General features: G+C 40.9%; 1 protein-coding gene across 1 annotated transcript in view; it reads left to right on the top strand.

Annotated features, from left to right (window-relative positions):
• The first annotated feature begins 745 nt into the window (after positions 1–745).
• DPP4 (dipeptidyl peptidase 4) overlaps positions 746–16252 on the top strand; it is a 41050-nt gene continuing 25543 nt past the window's right edge. Inside the window, exons 1-10 of the mRNA XM_064451469.1 lie at positions 746–1036; positions 1139–1223; positions 9317–9415; positions 9980–10074; positions 10193–10267; positions 12053–12105; positions 12205–12277; positions 13433–13553; positions 13982–14142; positions 15973–16073. Coding sequence (XP_064307539.1) covers positions 1031–1036; positions 1139–1223; positions 9317–9415; positions 9980–10074; positions 10193–10267; positions 12053–12105; positions 12205–12277; positions 13433–13553; positions 13982–14142; positions 15973–16073 — 869 coding nt within the window. The 5' untranslated portion in view covers positions 746–1030. The remainder of the gene's footprint in view (positions 1037–1138; positions 1224–9316; positions 9416–9979; positions 10075–10192; positions 10268–12052; positions 12106–12204; positions 12278–13432; positions 13554–13981; positions 14143–15972; positions 16074–16252) is intronic.

Below are 16252 nucleotides of genomic sequence, written 5' to 3'. Positions count from 1 at the left end.
TTAGCAGATCACATACTTTTCCTGTTCCATTTCTCAAGTTGTAAAATACCTGCATCTCTCTCTGATAGCTGCTAGTGTTCTGCAAATAGAGGGAAAAAAGCTGAGATGGACCAAACCAAAAACACAAACCACACCACTCAATAATTACATTTTGAGGCTAGAATTCTTCTCTTAAAATAATTGCATTAACTCCCACAGCTTTCTGTCTACTTGGTGGTGCTCAGCTTTTTAAACAATCAAACGCTTTATAGTTTTGATTTACAGGTTATTCCCAGTCTTTGCCACCAATTAGTCCTACTATCTCAACACATACTCGAAATTCTCCTTGGCAATGGCATTGTCTGATGTGATAAACCAGGGTCATCTTCACAGCTAGATTTTTAAACTTTCATCATATACTTCCATTTTCTGTTCTTAATTTAAAATTCCATTTTGCAGACCTAGACATCCATCTCTCTTTCATGCCAAGAACCAATGCCAAAGAAATATAAGCCCTCCCTGCAATTTTATCAGTCTTTCCATGACTCGATTGCCAGGGAAATTAGTTCAAAGAGCAGAAACTTTACAAGAAATGCTGGTGTTATCAACGCCTTAGGAGCTTTGCCATCAGCGTTCCAAGGCCTCTCAGTTCTGGGACCTCGCTGTGGCCGTTATCTGATTTCCTTCAGAAACCCTTTCAGTGTCAAAGGTCCCTCCTCCTTAATGCACAGGTACGTCACCGCGCTCCACGTGCTTGAACTGAAGGAGAAACCGCAAACAGGCGAAATTGCAAAGCCAGCGCGAAAGCCGAGCTCCCGCAGGAGCCCCCGGTGCCTGGCGCTGCCGGCTTCCTGCGAGCGGCGGCCGCCCCCGGCCCGCCCCGCCCGGCGCCGCTCACGGGGAAAGTCCCCGAGGGCAGCGGCAGCACCGCCAAGCCGCACGCCGGAAGGTTTGCTCAGCAAGGCTCGGCTCGGCTCAGCTCCTGCCCCCAGGGCCCCGGCCCGGCCCGCCACCCCCCAGCCCCGCGCCGCTCCGCCAGCCCCACCGCGCCATGAAGGTGGGTGGGGGAGAGGAGAGGGGAGGGGGCGGTCGGGCGGGCGGCAGCGCGGGCGGGCCGTGCGCGGCCGCGGCTGCCGCCTGACGGGACTTCTCCTTGCAGACCATCCTGAAGTGGCTGCTGGGGATCCTGGGCGTCGCCGTCGTCGTCACGGTCATCGCCGTGCCCCTGGCTCTGCTCACCGGCAGTGAGTCCGCGGCGGGGCCGGGCCGGGGAGGGCGGCGGGCCGGGGGCGGGGGGGACCCTGCGGCCGCCGGCGCTGGGCTCGGGGATGCGCGGCCGCGACGCCCGCTGCAGCGGGGAGAAAGTTTTGCTCAAAGTTTGTGCTTTTGGGAACCGGGGTGACAGAGCTGGAGCTGCTGGGAAACTGGGAGGTACTTCGTCAAGGTGTCTCACCTGGAAGGATGGGGGGCCCGGGGCGGGAAGTTAAAAAGCCCCTCGAGTCCCGTGTGAGCTGAGAAAATGCTCGTTATAAGCCTTATCATTTCAGCATTTTCCTTTCCTATTGCAGTTGAAGCCTCTAGAACCAGCAGCAAAGTGTCAGTTAATCACATTTCTGGGGTGTATTGAAGAGATGAGGCCATGTTCCCTCTAATTTTCTTTGTATGCACAACTTTTGTCAGCGTTGTTGAGGGAAATTATATACACGACCCAGTTACAGAGGTCAGAAAAGTAGGAAAAGATTCGGAGTGCATTTTTGGACTCTGCTCAGTTTGTACTTTCAAGGTTGTCCTTGTAGCTCTGGATGTTAATGTGAAACAGCATTAAATCCTCACCAAGCAATGCATTGCTTCCAGCTGGTAGGACAGAGCGGCAGGTTAATCTCTCTTTTTGTGTTCTTACGATTAACAGCTGAGCAGTCATGACATGTAGAATTCAGCACTGCAAACTGTAAGGAAACGAAGTGTTTTATAGACTTGGTGGTCTTCTGTTTGTGAGGTGTGCCCTGAGAAGTGTCAAGATGTGTATGTTGGTTTTGACATTGCGTTCAGAAATGAACGTGGCAATTGCTTATGTGCACCGAAAGTTCTGGTGGGTTTTTTGTATGTCAGTTAAAGAGGCAAAACTTGTTTCACTAATGGTCATAAGGCATAATTTACGTTAAACTTTTTTGCGATTCAGCTCTGTCACTATTAATATCACAGTCATTAAAAATGAGATTTTCAAACTCCAGATACATACCTTCTGGGCTAAAACTTGCATCAGTGGATGCTGAGTCTCTTTTCTGTTATTTCTGGGCAGCATTTTGCCACTTACCTTAAAAAAAGCAGATTTTTGAGGTGACAGAAAATATTCCTAGATTCAGAAGTTGGGAAGAGCAAGAGAAAGGGTCTTGATACCTTATCAGATGCATGTGTGCAGGCATAACACCTAGTGAAAGAATTCGGTATGCAGGCCTGAACTCTGCTGAAGAGTTGGTGCTTGTCCACCTTAATGCCAATGCTATGTCTTACTGAAAATCAAATGGGGTTTCTTCTTTCATAAACTGTAGCATAGGAATCCTTTTGCTGTAGAAGTGGCTGCAATTTAGAACCAGTCATTGAGTACATAGTAAATAGATTTTACTTTAAAGAAACGCTTCTGTTGGATGACATACAGAATATCACCATGCTGTCAGCCTTGGCTTGCATCATTTTGCTTGTAAAAGTGTAGGGCAACGTGTCAGTCTTCTTACTGTTGGCTCAAATCAGTGCATGGGAAATGATCTGTCACATACAGGTAGTTCACTAGGTCTCTCTGGATAAAATAAGGACTGAGATGGAGAGGTCCCAGTTAAAAAACTTGAATTCATGTCTCTTCCCAAATCAGGCCAGCGGAAACATCTGAATAACAGCTGTGACCATTATAGTTCAGGAGCTGCAAGGTGCTTTTGAATTTTTGACTGAAGGGTGCTAAACAAATGTTTTCTGTTTGCTGAGAGTGTACAGGTGGTGTACTTACAATCGCCTCTTTATATGTTAGAGCACTTAATCATGGACGGTTTGATTATATGGCTTTTATGAACTACCTCAGGGCATACGAGTCAGCTGAGGATGTCTCCTGGGACAGTACAGGTGCTGGACTGAGTACAAAATGAAAGGTGGCAAAATTGAGGGGTGTTGGGGAGGAGGAGCAGCTCAAATGACTGTGACGATGTGAAATCAAGGTCTGTTCTGATAAAAGTCATTGTAATTGCAATCAAGTCTTTATTTCATCCCAACGGTTCAGGAGTTGTGCAGGGAGTGAAAATTATGATTATTGATATACACAGACGATTTTGAGTTTGGATTTCTTACCTTTGGCCTGCTGCTTTTCTCCCTGTCATGCTTCTTCATGTACTTTAATTTCACAAGCTTAGTAGTCATGCAACACAGAATTAGTTTGATAAATGGGCTCCAGTGCTGTGAAAGGTTGTGAAATTTTGCCACTCCAGAGGAGTTCTGGCTTGTTGGCTGGGCTGTAGGCCTGGCAAGTGGAACTTCGGCTTCTGCACCCATTTAGCATGGGCAAATACTGCAGACTTAAATTTGCAAAAGGGTTCCCTAATTTTGGGTGCAGCCCTTCAGTATTTACCTTGAGGGTCTTCAGCCAGCACAGTATACAAAATTCTATACTTTCTGTTTATACCCACTGCCTATTTTGCCACCTTATATTGTATTTAATAACCACATGGGGCTACTTGCAGCAGAGAGTTTAATCTCAAAACAGCCTTGGGGTTGTATCTGAAGTCTGTTTATCAAAGCATTGTTGTGCTTTGAGGGGCTATTCAAGAGGTGACTCCAGTAGCAAGTGGTTACCCTTAAAGGATGAGTATTTTCTAAAAAATGGTGGTCTGTCTCCTCATGATTCACTTACCCATTTACTTGTGCTTCTCCAATTTTTCCCTCCTGTCGCTTTCCACGCAGAAGGCAGATTCAAACATCCAGTGGCCATACACCATTACCTCTTCTCGAACAGCAGCTCTTGTTATGGCGAGCTGGGCAGAAGGGCCAGGAGTGAGAGGAAGAGTAGCCAATAAGAAGAGCAGAAAGGAGACAGTGCAATGTCTAGTATCATTCTGCTGCCATCAGCAAGTCATAAACAGCTTTGTAGTGGGGGGTCCTATACAAATCTCTGGTCACAAACCACGTTCCTTCACCCAGAGGTCTAATTCTCCAAGGGTGAGATATTCACTAAGTGAGAAGGCTTATCACTGTCATGGTTAGATGATACTATGCGTGGGCTGCTGTGGTCTTTTGATAGAAATGTGCCTAGAAGGGGTTGGAAAAGCATAGCAGGTGCTGGGGAAGTTAATGACCTTAAGGTGCCTGAGAGTACTCTGTGAGTCTGATGCCTAACTGATGTGTTGGATATTACTAGTGGCTGGTAGAAAGCTACCAGAAATAGAGATGAGGGTTACTGGCAGCAGAAGTCTAGTAAGTTCATGTTGTCATCCTGGATTTGAAGTTGAAACGAGGCAGCTTCGTGCTTCAAGGACTCAGGAGAGCTGAGGTTGCAGATCTTCCTCACAGCTGTGTTAATGTACAACTGAGAAGGAAATAAAAGTCTCCAAATAGCTCTCATCATTGTTCCGTTGGGGATGGTCCTATCTACAGCCTTCCTGTTTATCCTATCTGCATTCTGTCCTGAACTAAGCTAATTTGTGACTGGGTGGTGTGGAGGAGTATGTATTGCCAATGTCAGCACCCTGCTTGCAACTGAACAGTATGTTTAAAATACAGAGAGGCTTTTGGCTGATATACAACCCTTTTATCTGAAGACCTGTGCCACAAGGGGAACTAAGCTGGCAGCTGTGATCTGTCATTGTCTTCTTGAGAATAAGGGGTCCTGTATTATTCCAGTTTCTGAAAGGCGTTAGGTTTAAGGTTGTTTAGGGGGAAAATCTAGAAAATCTGTAAGGGAAGTTAAATCTGTGGATCAGAAATTTATCTTTGAAGTAGAATCTCTTTGAATTTAGATTAAAAAATTAAGGTCTAGATAAGAATCTTAACTCTGTGTGGTTGTTTTTTTTTTTTTACAGAACCATTATATAAACAGTGAGCAGTAGTTAATTCCAATAACCTAGCTTCAAAGGACTTTAACCAAAATCGTGGCTGAAATTCTCTCCAAGGTTGTATGGGAGATACAGCAGGTTAATTACCAGGTTGTGAGTACGCTGTAGATTTGTCTGACCAAACAGTCTTTTGGCTTGAATCTGACCGTTCTAACTATTCTCTTTTCACCAGGTATTCATACACCTTGCTCTGCATTACAGGAGCCTTGTAGTCTTCGTGTTATGTGTGGATATGTTACTTTTCTATCTAGTGAAGGGAAACATAGAGAATGGAAATGTTTTCCTGCTATATGTCCTTGACTTCTGTAACTGTCATTTAACTTGGTTATCTACCTTAATTCAAATGTTGAGCAATGTAACATATTAAAAAAAAAAAATCATCAGCAGTGGATTGCTATCTGTGGGACACTTCACTATTTTTATTTCCTTGCTTGGCATGAGATGGGGCAAATTTGAGAGGGACTGCAGAGCTTTGATTACAAAGTTAATGATTACCTCCCTCTGGGGAAGACTCCAGCAGTTTATCCAGATGTCTGGGTGAACTGCCCTGGGAAGTGTCACTGTGCGCACCCATTGGTTATGGTCTCTCCGGGATGGTCAGTATCGGCCACTGGGGATCAGATGGGATTCTGGGTTAAGTGAACCTTTGGCCTGACCCAGCAGAGACTTTTTTACTTTCTTCCCTGCTGGAAATCCATTTCTGGGCTCTAATTGTCACATATCTCAGGTAGTAACTGGAGGCTTGTGTGTAGGGGGGAAGGTTTCTGAGTACTTTTTTACACATGTTGGAAGAGAAACAGGGAAGAAGGAAGGTTTGGAAAAAATAGCCTGAAATGTCACTCACTTTTCTGACTAACTACTGAATCAGTCAGGTTTCCCTTCTTGCATTTCTCATGCTGCTCCTGAATTACATTCTTAGATTGCAGATCCTTCTTGCTCTCATTTTGCTGTCACTTAAAAATGGCAATAGTCATTCAGCTTTCCTGATTTTTATAGTTTCTCTATCCCTTTCTTTCTCATTATTGCTGAGCGTCATGCTTGTACTCGTCTTTCCCTTGTTGTGGCTCTTCCAGGTCTCTCTTGGTAGTGGTGAACATGCAGTAAAGCATCTGTTATTACTGGTTTTATAGTTTTCCATCTCTCTTAAGTTGGTTACATAATTTCTTGCTCTTTTTTATTACATATGGAAATCAGTAAAATGTGCCTTGACACTGAGGAATAAACAATACATATACCAAATGTAATTTGTCAACAGCTTTAGATTTTGGTATGGTGATGTGTCATACCATAAACCATACACAATAATTAACTTCTTGTTTACTTTATACCTTACACCTACAGAAATTGACTCAATTTTTCCCTTGAGAAAGGGTGACATATTAAAAAAAACCCAAAATTGAAATTGTTTATCAACTTCATATGAGTACCACTTACATAAAAGATTAAGAGCCTTCTTCCCAGAAGGACTTACTTAAGTTTTTGCTGTTGTAACAGGGGTATTATGGTGTAAATATTTCCAGTGTGTCATTATGATGGTGGGAATATGTATGTGCTGCTGGGGGTGAGAATAGGGTAGAGATGAAAAGCTAGTCATTTGGAATTTAGAAAACAAAGTCTGTATCTGGAATAGTCAAGAAAGAAAAATAGCAAGAAAAAAATTCAGACTTCACAGCCTCTCTGAGGAACCTAAGAGTGAAAGAAGCTGTTTTGCTAAAATATGAACATACATTGACCTGTATCCAATCTTCAAAGCCAATAAAATGCTCTTGAATGTCAACAACTACTTTATTTTGTCAAAATAAACCTGTTTGACACTTTTTTCCAAATGGAATCTGAACACGAAGAACCAAAATGCAGAATTCAATGTATGTGGAGTATCTTTGGTTGGTGGCATAATGTGGATAAGTAAGAATATACTGGTAGTGGCCTATCTCACAAATTAAGAAAATACTTCAACTAGAACTTTTATGGCTATACCCTTACAGCTTGGCGTATGTTTTCATAATCAGTTACTATGTGGAAGGTGTTGACAGAAAATGAAATTTTAATTTTATACACAGCCAACAAATCTTAATAGTGGCCTGATTTTTAGTAATGAGACCTCAGCAAAATATGTATGTCACCAGGGGGGGAAAACATTCATCAGTTTGGAAAAATCCCTAAACCTGTTCGTCAGCCACCTGTCTTAAATTGCTCCTCCTTTTCCAAGACAGAATTTTGTTGCTTTCAGAAGCCCCTCTAATTGAAAATGACACTTTCTCAATTAGGAAGGAGAGAAGTGATATTCCCAACTAGACAACTGTGCATGAATATCAAATGCACACTTGTTCATAATCCATCAAATTAAATATTCAGTTAATACAGAATAATTAACCTGAGAAACTAATATTATCGCAGGAACTTCATGAGCAAGGCATCCATCCTAGTAAATTTTTAGAACAGTTAGACTCCAGATAGAATCAAGCAAGCAATTTTTTTAAACTTTGCTGGGCATCTTAGACTGAAATTGTTGTTTGTTATAGCTCTTGACTTTTATTGCAGCAATGGCTGTACAGTCTGTGCTGTATATATGCAATGTGCTTATTGTTTGGAAATAAGAGTAAAACTGAAATAGCTGATGTAAATATCTTCCTGTTGTGTTTCCAGATGTCACATGTATTTAACCTGCAGAAAGATAACCTGCAAAATTATTGTGAGGTGCTTTTGTGTGTGTCTGTCTGTCCCTAAAGATTTTGCGCTCTTTTTCTTCTTCAGCATAATGAAAAAAGAGGCTGTCTGTTTAAAAGTATCTGAAAGACTGAGATTTTCAGAATTGATTGGGGCAAATTATTATCTTGGCTGATCCGTCACCACATCTGTACTTGAGCAGTTTTATCAATTGTTTTTATCCTAGGTCTTTTGATTTGTACTGGTAATAATAAAAAAGGAATGACGTAGCCAGTTGAAATAGAAATTGCTTCCTTTTGCAGTGTGTAGAGTTGTACGCGGGTAGTTTTTAGGCTTCCATTAATTTAAAAAAAAAAAAAAGGCAGGGGAGGAAGCAGGGAGAGAAATGCACACCTGAATTTAAAACTTGTAGTCATTGCTTTCAGAGGAAAAAGACCCCAAAGACTCACAAACCAATTTTTTTTCTTCTTATTATTTGAACCTTTCAGACTTTGGAAAGAGTAGCTTGTGCACTGCAGCCAGTAAGACAGAAGTATTTTTCGTAAAAGTTGACTGCAATACACTGGAGTTGATGACCAAACTCATTACCTTAACTGGGTTCAAAGTTTCACTTAGTCTTTTCATAGTAACCGAGTTACTTGGCTTTAATTTTGCAGTCAACATAGTAATGTCACAGCAAATTTAAGATGCCTTGGTGAAAAACACATCCAGAGCAGGATAATTATTTAACCAGTTGTTTCATCATAAGATTATCAGTAAGCATTTGTGATTTAATTTTTTTTAATTATCTCTTCCCTGAAAATTGTACTGATCCTCAGATTTTTTTATCTGAGACATTTCTGAAATTTGAGTTTAATGATAAGCGGATGATTCACAATTGAAGGGTTCATGAACAGGAACACAACTATTACAGAATATGTGATAAAGTACAGCAGCCACTTAAATTTTAGGGTATCTTTCAAGGTCTGTACATCTGCTCACATGGATGCCACATTTCATTCATCTGGACAACCTTGCACATCCACCACTCTCAAACATAAGCATGTACGTCTCTGCTTTGCATGATCCACCCACAATTGATGTCTGATGCCAATATTAGCAGTCAGCTCTGCAGTGAAGTTCCCAAAGTGAGCATAGGGGGAAAGGCACTAAGATAATTTCTTTTCAATTTTTGAGGACTACAAGTATGTGTTTCTTGAGATAAGAGGGCTAGAAGCCTTCTGTTTATTTTTGTCACTGTGAAAAAGGTATTTTCATTTACTCAAAAGATAACAGCTCTTATATACCTTAAAGTAAAATACCAGCAGAGAAAAGGCATCTGCATGATTTTGTTGAGTTTGCATGACTTTGCATGAGTTTGTTGAGTGATCTCACTGGTACTCCTTTGGTTTATGCTTGCTGAATTTATCTTGCAGTAAAGCTTTGGTGACTTCTCACTGCTAGTACTTTAGAGCTGGTTAGCTGAAACACATCAGTAACAAGCAACAAAAAACCCCACTTATTTTAGTGGTCAGGTTAAGAAGCTGGCATGGAACAATATGCAGCAACATCAAAATCTCTTTTCTGTCTCTCTCTTTCAGAAAGCACCTCTGAGCCTGATTCACGAAGAACATACACTCTACAGAATTACTTGAACAATGACTATAAGTACAGAACACATAATTTGCAGTGGATTTCAGGTAATTCATTCATACGTACAGCAAGAATGTCAAGAAAAATGTACTGCCTTCAGTAAACACGTATCCTCATGCTGAGGTGACTGCTGTACCCTGAAAAAAAAAAGGTTAAATTATTTAATGATGCCATTATAGAAAGGTGCGTAGGTCAAAGAGTTGTGATTTCCCCCCCCCGCCCCGAGATGCAAGGTCATGTTCATGGCAAGCTATATTCTCCTACTGCTAAAAGAACATACTTACGTCCATCTTTTTTGTAGAAATATGTTATACTCTGAAGTGTGTCAGCTTCCTGTGCATCAGGCTATCAGGGAACAGGAGGATACAGAGCGCTTTTCCTTTTGAATAAGCCTACTGCCCCAAGGGAAAGAGATGTCAGAAGGCAGAGGCTGTGAGCCAGGACTACACTTTGTGAATGTTCTTGTGCTATAACCATCCCTTCATTACCGAAGTGGGAAACACAACATTGACCAGATCTTTGAATTTTATTTCCTGCTTGAAAACAAGGAGAAAAGAGAAGTAACTGATGAGCATTTTACTTGTTTATTAGCAGCTCTCTTGTTCTTCTAGGAAATCAGTATCTGCACAAAACAGCTAATGGGAGTGTGCTACGTGTCGATGCTGGCACCGGAACATCCTCAGTAATCTTGGAGAATACAATATTAGTACGTTGACTTATATATAATATATACAGACATTGGGAAAGGTATTTAATTTAATATTTTGTTCTGCAGATTTTTTTGAATAAGTGCTTAAAGTGTTCCTTTTGCCCTTTGTTGACAGGATAAATACAAGGCAACCACAGCTATACTGTCTCCTGACCAGAAGTTTGCTCTTCTGCAGTACAGCTATACAAAGGTACAAGTGCACTTTACTTCTCTGAGGATGAAACTGGGAAATAAAGGTTTGGGAACAACTGAGCAAGAAGGTGGCCTTGAAAGTAGGGACGGTAGAGGCTGAGAGATTGTGAGGGAAATGCAGGAGGATGGATGAATGAGATGGGTGCCTGCAGGGGAATGGTGAATTTGAGCAGACAGGAGGAGAGCGACTGGTATTGTCTGTGAGCTTGGCAGAAGAGATGACGGCCTGAGAAAAGAAGCTGGATAAAAAGTGGATGGAGAGATACAACAACGAGAGTGAGGCTTGACAGTTGATCTGGGGAGACAAGCCAGAGGAGTAGATAGGCATGACTGCCCAAGGAGCTGTGTGGGTAAGAAGTGATGAGTAGATACACTTGTACATATATGCTATGTATATATGTTGCTATTACGTTGTGGTGTTAGGACGTAAGAATTTAAAACTGAGGTGAATGAAAAGCAGCATGTGCTTATAAGAGAAAACTGTCCTCCTGCACTTGGAGTGGACTCGGGTGTCCTTGTTCCCTACTGTCAGGAAGCATGGGAAAAACCTCTAGCATAATGCCTCAGCCTGGCTCAGTGCTGAACCATGCAACAAAGGTCAACCCACGTTTATGCCAGCTGGCATGAAAACCTGTACCACTGTGTCTCTGAGCTCTGCGTACGTGTTGTGGCTTTGCAGCCCAAGAATTCCTGTCACACTGCACCAGCCACAACCCATGCTCTCAGTCATTGCTTTTTTTGCAGTTTTAGCTTCCGTGCTAGGTACTGCTAAGCCAGTTACCTCTTGTCTTTCTGAATTGTTCAGAATCATTTGACTTACAGCTGCATCATTAGTGGCCACAAAAGGCCTTATATTTTTCCACCCACCCTAGGCACCCTCTCTACTCATGATTTATTGCTCTGTAGTATTTTATTTGTTGCAGTCATAAGAGTTAATTTTATTTTAATGCTGAAGCAAGATTCTTTAACCTTTATATAATAGTGATCGAAAGTTATGTTATTATTAATCTTTATTGCAAGAAAACAGAGTAACAAAATGAATCATGAGGATATAGACACTTCTTATGTAATAGCCATCTGGTTGTGTAGTACTAAGTTATTGTTTTATATCTTCATACAAACCTTCAAGAACCATCATAGAAGGTAGCATTATTGTAGCATGTCAACAACATGGGCTAAATCAAATCTCTTCAGCCCCAAATTGTGAATACATCTAAATGTGTCTGCAGTATCATCATCTTTCTCTCTGTAAGTGCTCACAGAATGATACAGACTTCAAGAGGTAGGTTTCTGAGAGAAAGGGTTTATTTCTGTGAGAATATGAATGGGGGTGTTCCTCCTGTTCCAAGGTGGCCTTGCTACAGAAATACTGCTGGGACTACTGAGGACTACTGAACAATGAGATGCCAAGTTAAATAATACAGCATGGAAAATGAGACAGAAAACAGCAAGTGTGCCAGTAAGGCAGAAGGAGGAGGATTAACTGTGCATAGCTATGATAATCTGTCGTGTAGCTACAAGGATTTCTGAAAATCTGCAGCATCTCCGACCTCTGTTTCTCTGTCCTTAAGCAGTCAGTGGCCTCTGTCATAGTATTTAAGAGATGACTCCAGAGGGGTGGTGATTCTTTAGCCTTTTCTTAAACCTTGCACAGATTTGTTACCGTTGTACGTTCGTCACGTTCTGTCTTAAGCAAAAGCGTGAGGAGGGTTTCAGAGCTAATTCAAACTGTAAGAGATGTGAATTCTTACGAAATTAATTTTCTTAAATAATTCTTTTGCAGTTGTGGAGGCATTCCTATACAGCTTCATATCACATCTATGATTTCAATAGCAGGTCAGTAATTTTTGCACGAGACATAGTTTTAACATTATTTTGCAATGAAATGGTATTTCACAGATTTCTCTTAGCTGCTTTTTGGTTTTGTTTTTCCAGTTCTACCTTAGATGACAAGCTACTACCTACTGATATACAATATATATCCTGGTCACCTGTTGGTCACAAACTGGTTAGTAAAAATAAGCGAAACTTACATGAACAGTTGCTTTTGCACACATGACATAGAAGCTCAAACTGTATGTACCCTTGAGGTTTTGGGACTTTCATGCTGATAGATAAAGTAGCTGAACTAGTTTCCAAATTGACTCCTGTTGCTGGAAAGACTCCAAAATCCCTCTGTGTGTTTTGTTCTGTTCTTTAACGAAAAGGCATTCCTGAAAGTACTAGTGGCCCCAGTAGTCATATAATGTACAGATGCACAGGAGCTTCATGTTTTTACAGTTGCAGACAGTAGCTTATCCCTTTCAAAGGCAGCAGCATTACAATTGTCAACTTACCACTGCGATTTTTATCTCCTTATTACGCCGTAAGCAATGAAATGTTGATGGATGCATGTAACAGGGATTAGAGGATCAAAATCTTCCTTGTACTCTTTCCCACTGTCCTCTTCTTCCTCCTCTCCTCCCCAGTCCATGGCAATGGTGACAGACACTGTGTTTGCAAGGCTTGTACATTCACTATGGTAAGCATTAGATCTGACTAAAGAGCTATCACAGGAGAATGTGGTGTTTATTTATTCTTATTGCTTGTAGTATAGGGATTCTAGAGCCCAGCCACAGAAGGAAAGGATGTTGAAAAGAGCTTTCAGCATCACAGAGCAAAGCTCTGGAATAAAACTCTGTTGTTCAGTTGTTGGAGAGAAAAATGAGGGTGATTAGAGAGGCAGGCAGGTGTCAAAAACCAGCAGAGTTCTGAGCATTTGTGAATAAATGCATCATCTTTGCAGGTCTATTCGCAATGCCGAGACCCCCATCAATGTTTTACCAAAGTCCTGATAGTTTTCTTTGAAAGACAAATCAGTGAAAAACAAGTCCTAATGAAGCTTGGTTTTCAACAGAAAATGAATAGCTAGGTTTTCAACACTATGATACATGACATGATTACGGTATCAAGTTGATTGCATTTTGCATCTAGGCCTGAAGTTACATTGCTACATGTGATTTATATTAGTAATTCAAGTTTGTTAAGTATCAGTTTGATGTTTGAAATGCAACTTTCAAAGACAGTTTTTGTCATCTGATGTAAAAATTTCCTACTAGGTGAGGCAAAGGAAGGATGTAGAATTTACTCTAACAGTAATTGTAATCACAATGATGTTTTGCAGGCATTTGTTTGGAATAATAATGTTTATATAAAAGCTTCACCAAGAGCAGATTATGTGAAAATCACTGAAAATGGAGAAGAAAATAAAATTTTCAACGGAATACCAGATTGGGTTTATGAAGGTAACGCAAAGCAAAATATACTTGATATAGTTATGAGGTAAAAACTTCTGTTGCTTCATTGTAATTGTTTTATTATAACTGTTATCTCATTTCTTATAATTGAAAAGTTCAAAATAATCTAAGTCTGTATTTTAACAGAAGCATGCATCCTTGCCTGAGTTTAATACCTGGCTAGTGTGAGGATCTAAGAACAGAAATGAGTTCTAACTTGCAGCATGTCACTGGGAATCGTAGTGTGTGAATTAGCTTCATATGATAGATTATAAACATTGATCTAAAGTCTCATTTCAGAATCCTGACAAACAGTCTGCACTTTGGTATCTGAACTTCAATTTAAAAAAAATCCTATTTAAAAACTAATGAGAACAGTACCTAGGATAGAAGAGCCAACTTATCTATTATAACTTAAACGTTTTCATCTCTTTCAGAGGAAATGTTTGGCACCCATTTTGCTCTGTGGTGGTCTCCAAATGGCAATTTTGTGGCGTATGCAGCATTTAATGATACAGAAGTTCCTCTTATAGAGTATTCTTTTTATTCTGACGACACCTTGCAGTATCCAAAGACCATCAGAATCCCATATCCCAAGGTCTGTGTTATTTATTAAACATGGCTGCTCTGCAGTTTCATTAAGAGAGTAGTCTCATTTAACCAGTTTCTGCTAATGAAAATATTGTCTGTCTCTCCTCAACAGCTTGCTGTGATTACTCTTTCTGAAGTCAACAGCATCTGGCAATGTTAAAGTATTTTATTATCTCCAGGGGAAATCAAAAAGGAAAAAAAGTGTGATTTAAGGTTTTGTTGTTTCACCAGAAAATTTTGAGATGGCAAGTAGATGTTTAGGTAAAAAAAAAAAACTCTTAGAAAATTGAAGTTGGTACAAAGCATTTGGCTTTGTGTTAGGGTTGTATGAATGAAAACTTCAATTAATGTAGCATTTTTAGTTGTTGGATGCGTCCTATATTGGGATGAGGGGAGTAATCTGCTGATGGACTTTCTTTGCCCACACCTAAAGCTCTTTCAGTTTTATGTGTGAGTGAAGCCTTTAGTGCATGAAGCTGCTGCTCCTCCTCCTCCTCCCCCTTTCTCTCCACATGACTTTGTGCCCACGGCTCATGGCACGGTTGGCACTGGACTAAATGGTGTGAGAGCCAAGAGTCTAATACTAATATGCTCCAAACAGGTTCTTTTAGATACTCCACATGTGGAGGGTCTAATGTTTAATACAAGATTTACCTGTGTGAAGTTATTTGACATTACATGGGATTTTGATTTAGCAGAGCAATGCACTTAAGGCACAATACAAGTACAAATTTGAGTACAACAATTGCACTATACTGCTGAATCGCAATACAAACATGGTTCTCATTGCTGGTCTCCCTAATATACTCACCACCACAATACTGGGCATCCCCATTGCTGGGAAGGAATACTATGGGTTGAAGCCAGGCCAACTCAGGAAGTTGTTTTCACTTATTTGATTAACTTGGGCAGAACAGCTGATAGAGTCAGCTGAGCGCTCAATCGATAGAGCTGTTCGTCTGGTGTAAAAGCTGCCCTCTTGTCCTCTTTGTGCTTTTTCTGCAGCAGCCCTGGCCAGTCACTCCCTACCCTCCCCAGAGGTTTAGGAGCTTATGGCCTTTGCCTGTTCCCTTGGAGCTTCCCTCAGAGGGGTCGCAGATGCTCACAGCGAGCTGCTGGGCTCACTGACAGCTGCAGGGACTCTGCCCTGAGTGTGGCACCTGTGAAGAGACATGGGTGTGGAATGGACTGCCAACTTAAATTGCACCTGTTATTACAAACCCCTTTTGTTTGGAATATTGATGACTTCTGGAGATGGGTCGACTACAGCTACTTAACTGTTATGATGAGGACGTAGCTAGTTAACTTGTACTTCCAGAGAAGAAGCCCTTACTGACACAGTTATATTGCTGTCAGTACCTAGTAGCACAACAATTAAAATAGTGGAGTACCTGCTGCAGTCACAGCTTTGATTGTTGTGTAGGCAGCTATTATATGATCAGTTAATGTAAGGTATCGGTTTCCATGAAGAAGCATTTGTCTGTCTGTTAGCAAAGGACTTGATTTGCTGATAGATACTGTGTGTGGCACGTGGGACAAGAAAGATACGGTCAAATACTGCTTTGGGTACAGCAAGCCCTGTGTAGTTAGGAATGTTTCTAAATGTAGTAGTCTTTCTTATCTAGAAATACATAACTAACATTGTCATATTAAAAAAAAATACAAAGGATAATTTATGTATCAATCTTAAGAACTGCATTTGAGAACTTGTCTTTTCACATATTTGAAGTTGGCTGGTTCTACCTGACTGTCTGTAGTAATTTCTTCGTCTATAGTTTCAAACACTTCACCAAGAATATTCTCTCTTCAAAAGCACAATGAAAAATTTTATTTTTAGGCAGGAGCTAAAAACCCAACTGTGCGACTCTTTATTTTGGATACCAAATTGTTTCCTTTCCAAACTGCTGAAATTTCTCCACCTGCAGAAATAAAATCAGGGTAAGCAATTTTGGTTAAATGTTTGCTTGTTTCTTTCGGTGGCAGAGGAGAAGCTTTTATGTGTGACCACCCTATATTCAGTGTATGTGGCAGTTTTTCCCAGTCATGCCGCTCTGGTAGCAACAAGATTTACCAGAGAAAATCTGCACAGAGATTATCCTCCTAGTGATTATATATAG

Source organism: Phalacrocorax carbo, chromosome 5, assembly GCF_963921805.1.
Source record: "Phalacrocorax carbo chromosome 5, bPhaCar2.1, whole genome shotgun sequence".
NCBI classification, from domain to species: Eukaryota; Metazoa; Chordata; class Aves; order Suliformes; family Phalacrocoracidae; genus Phalacrocorax; species Phalacrocorax carbo.
The sequence above is the reverse complement of the archived record's forward strand: the minus strand, read 5'-3'. Positions and strand labels throughout refer to the sequence as shown.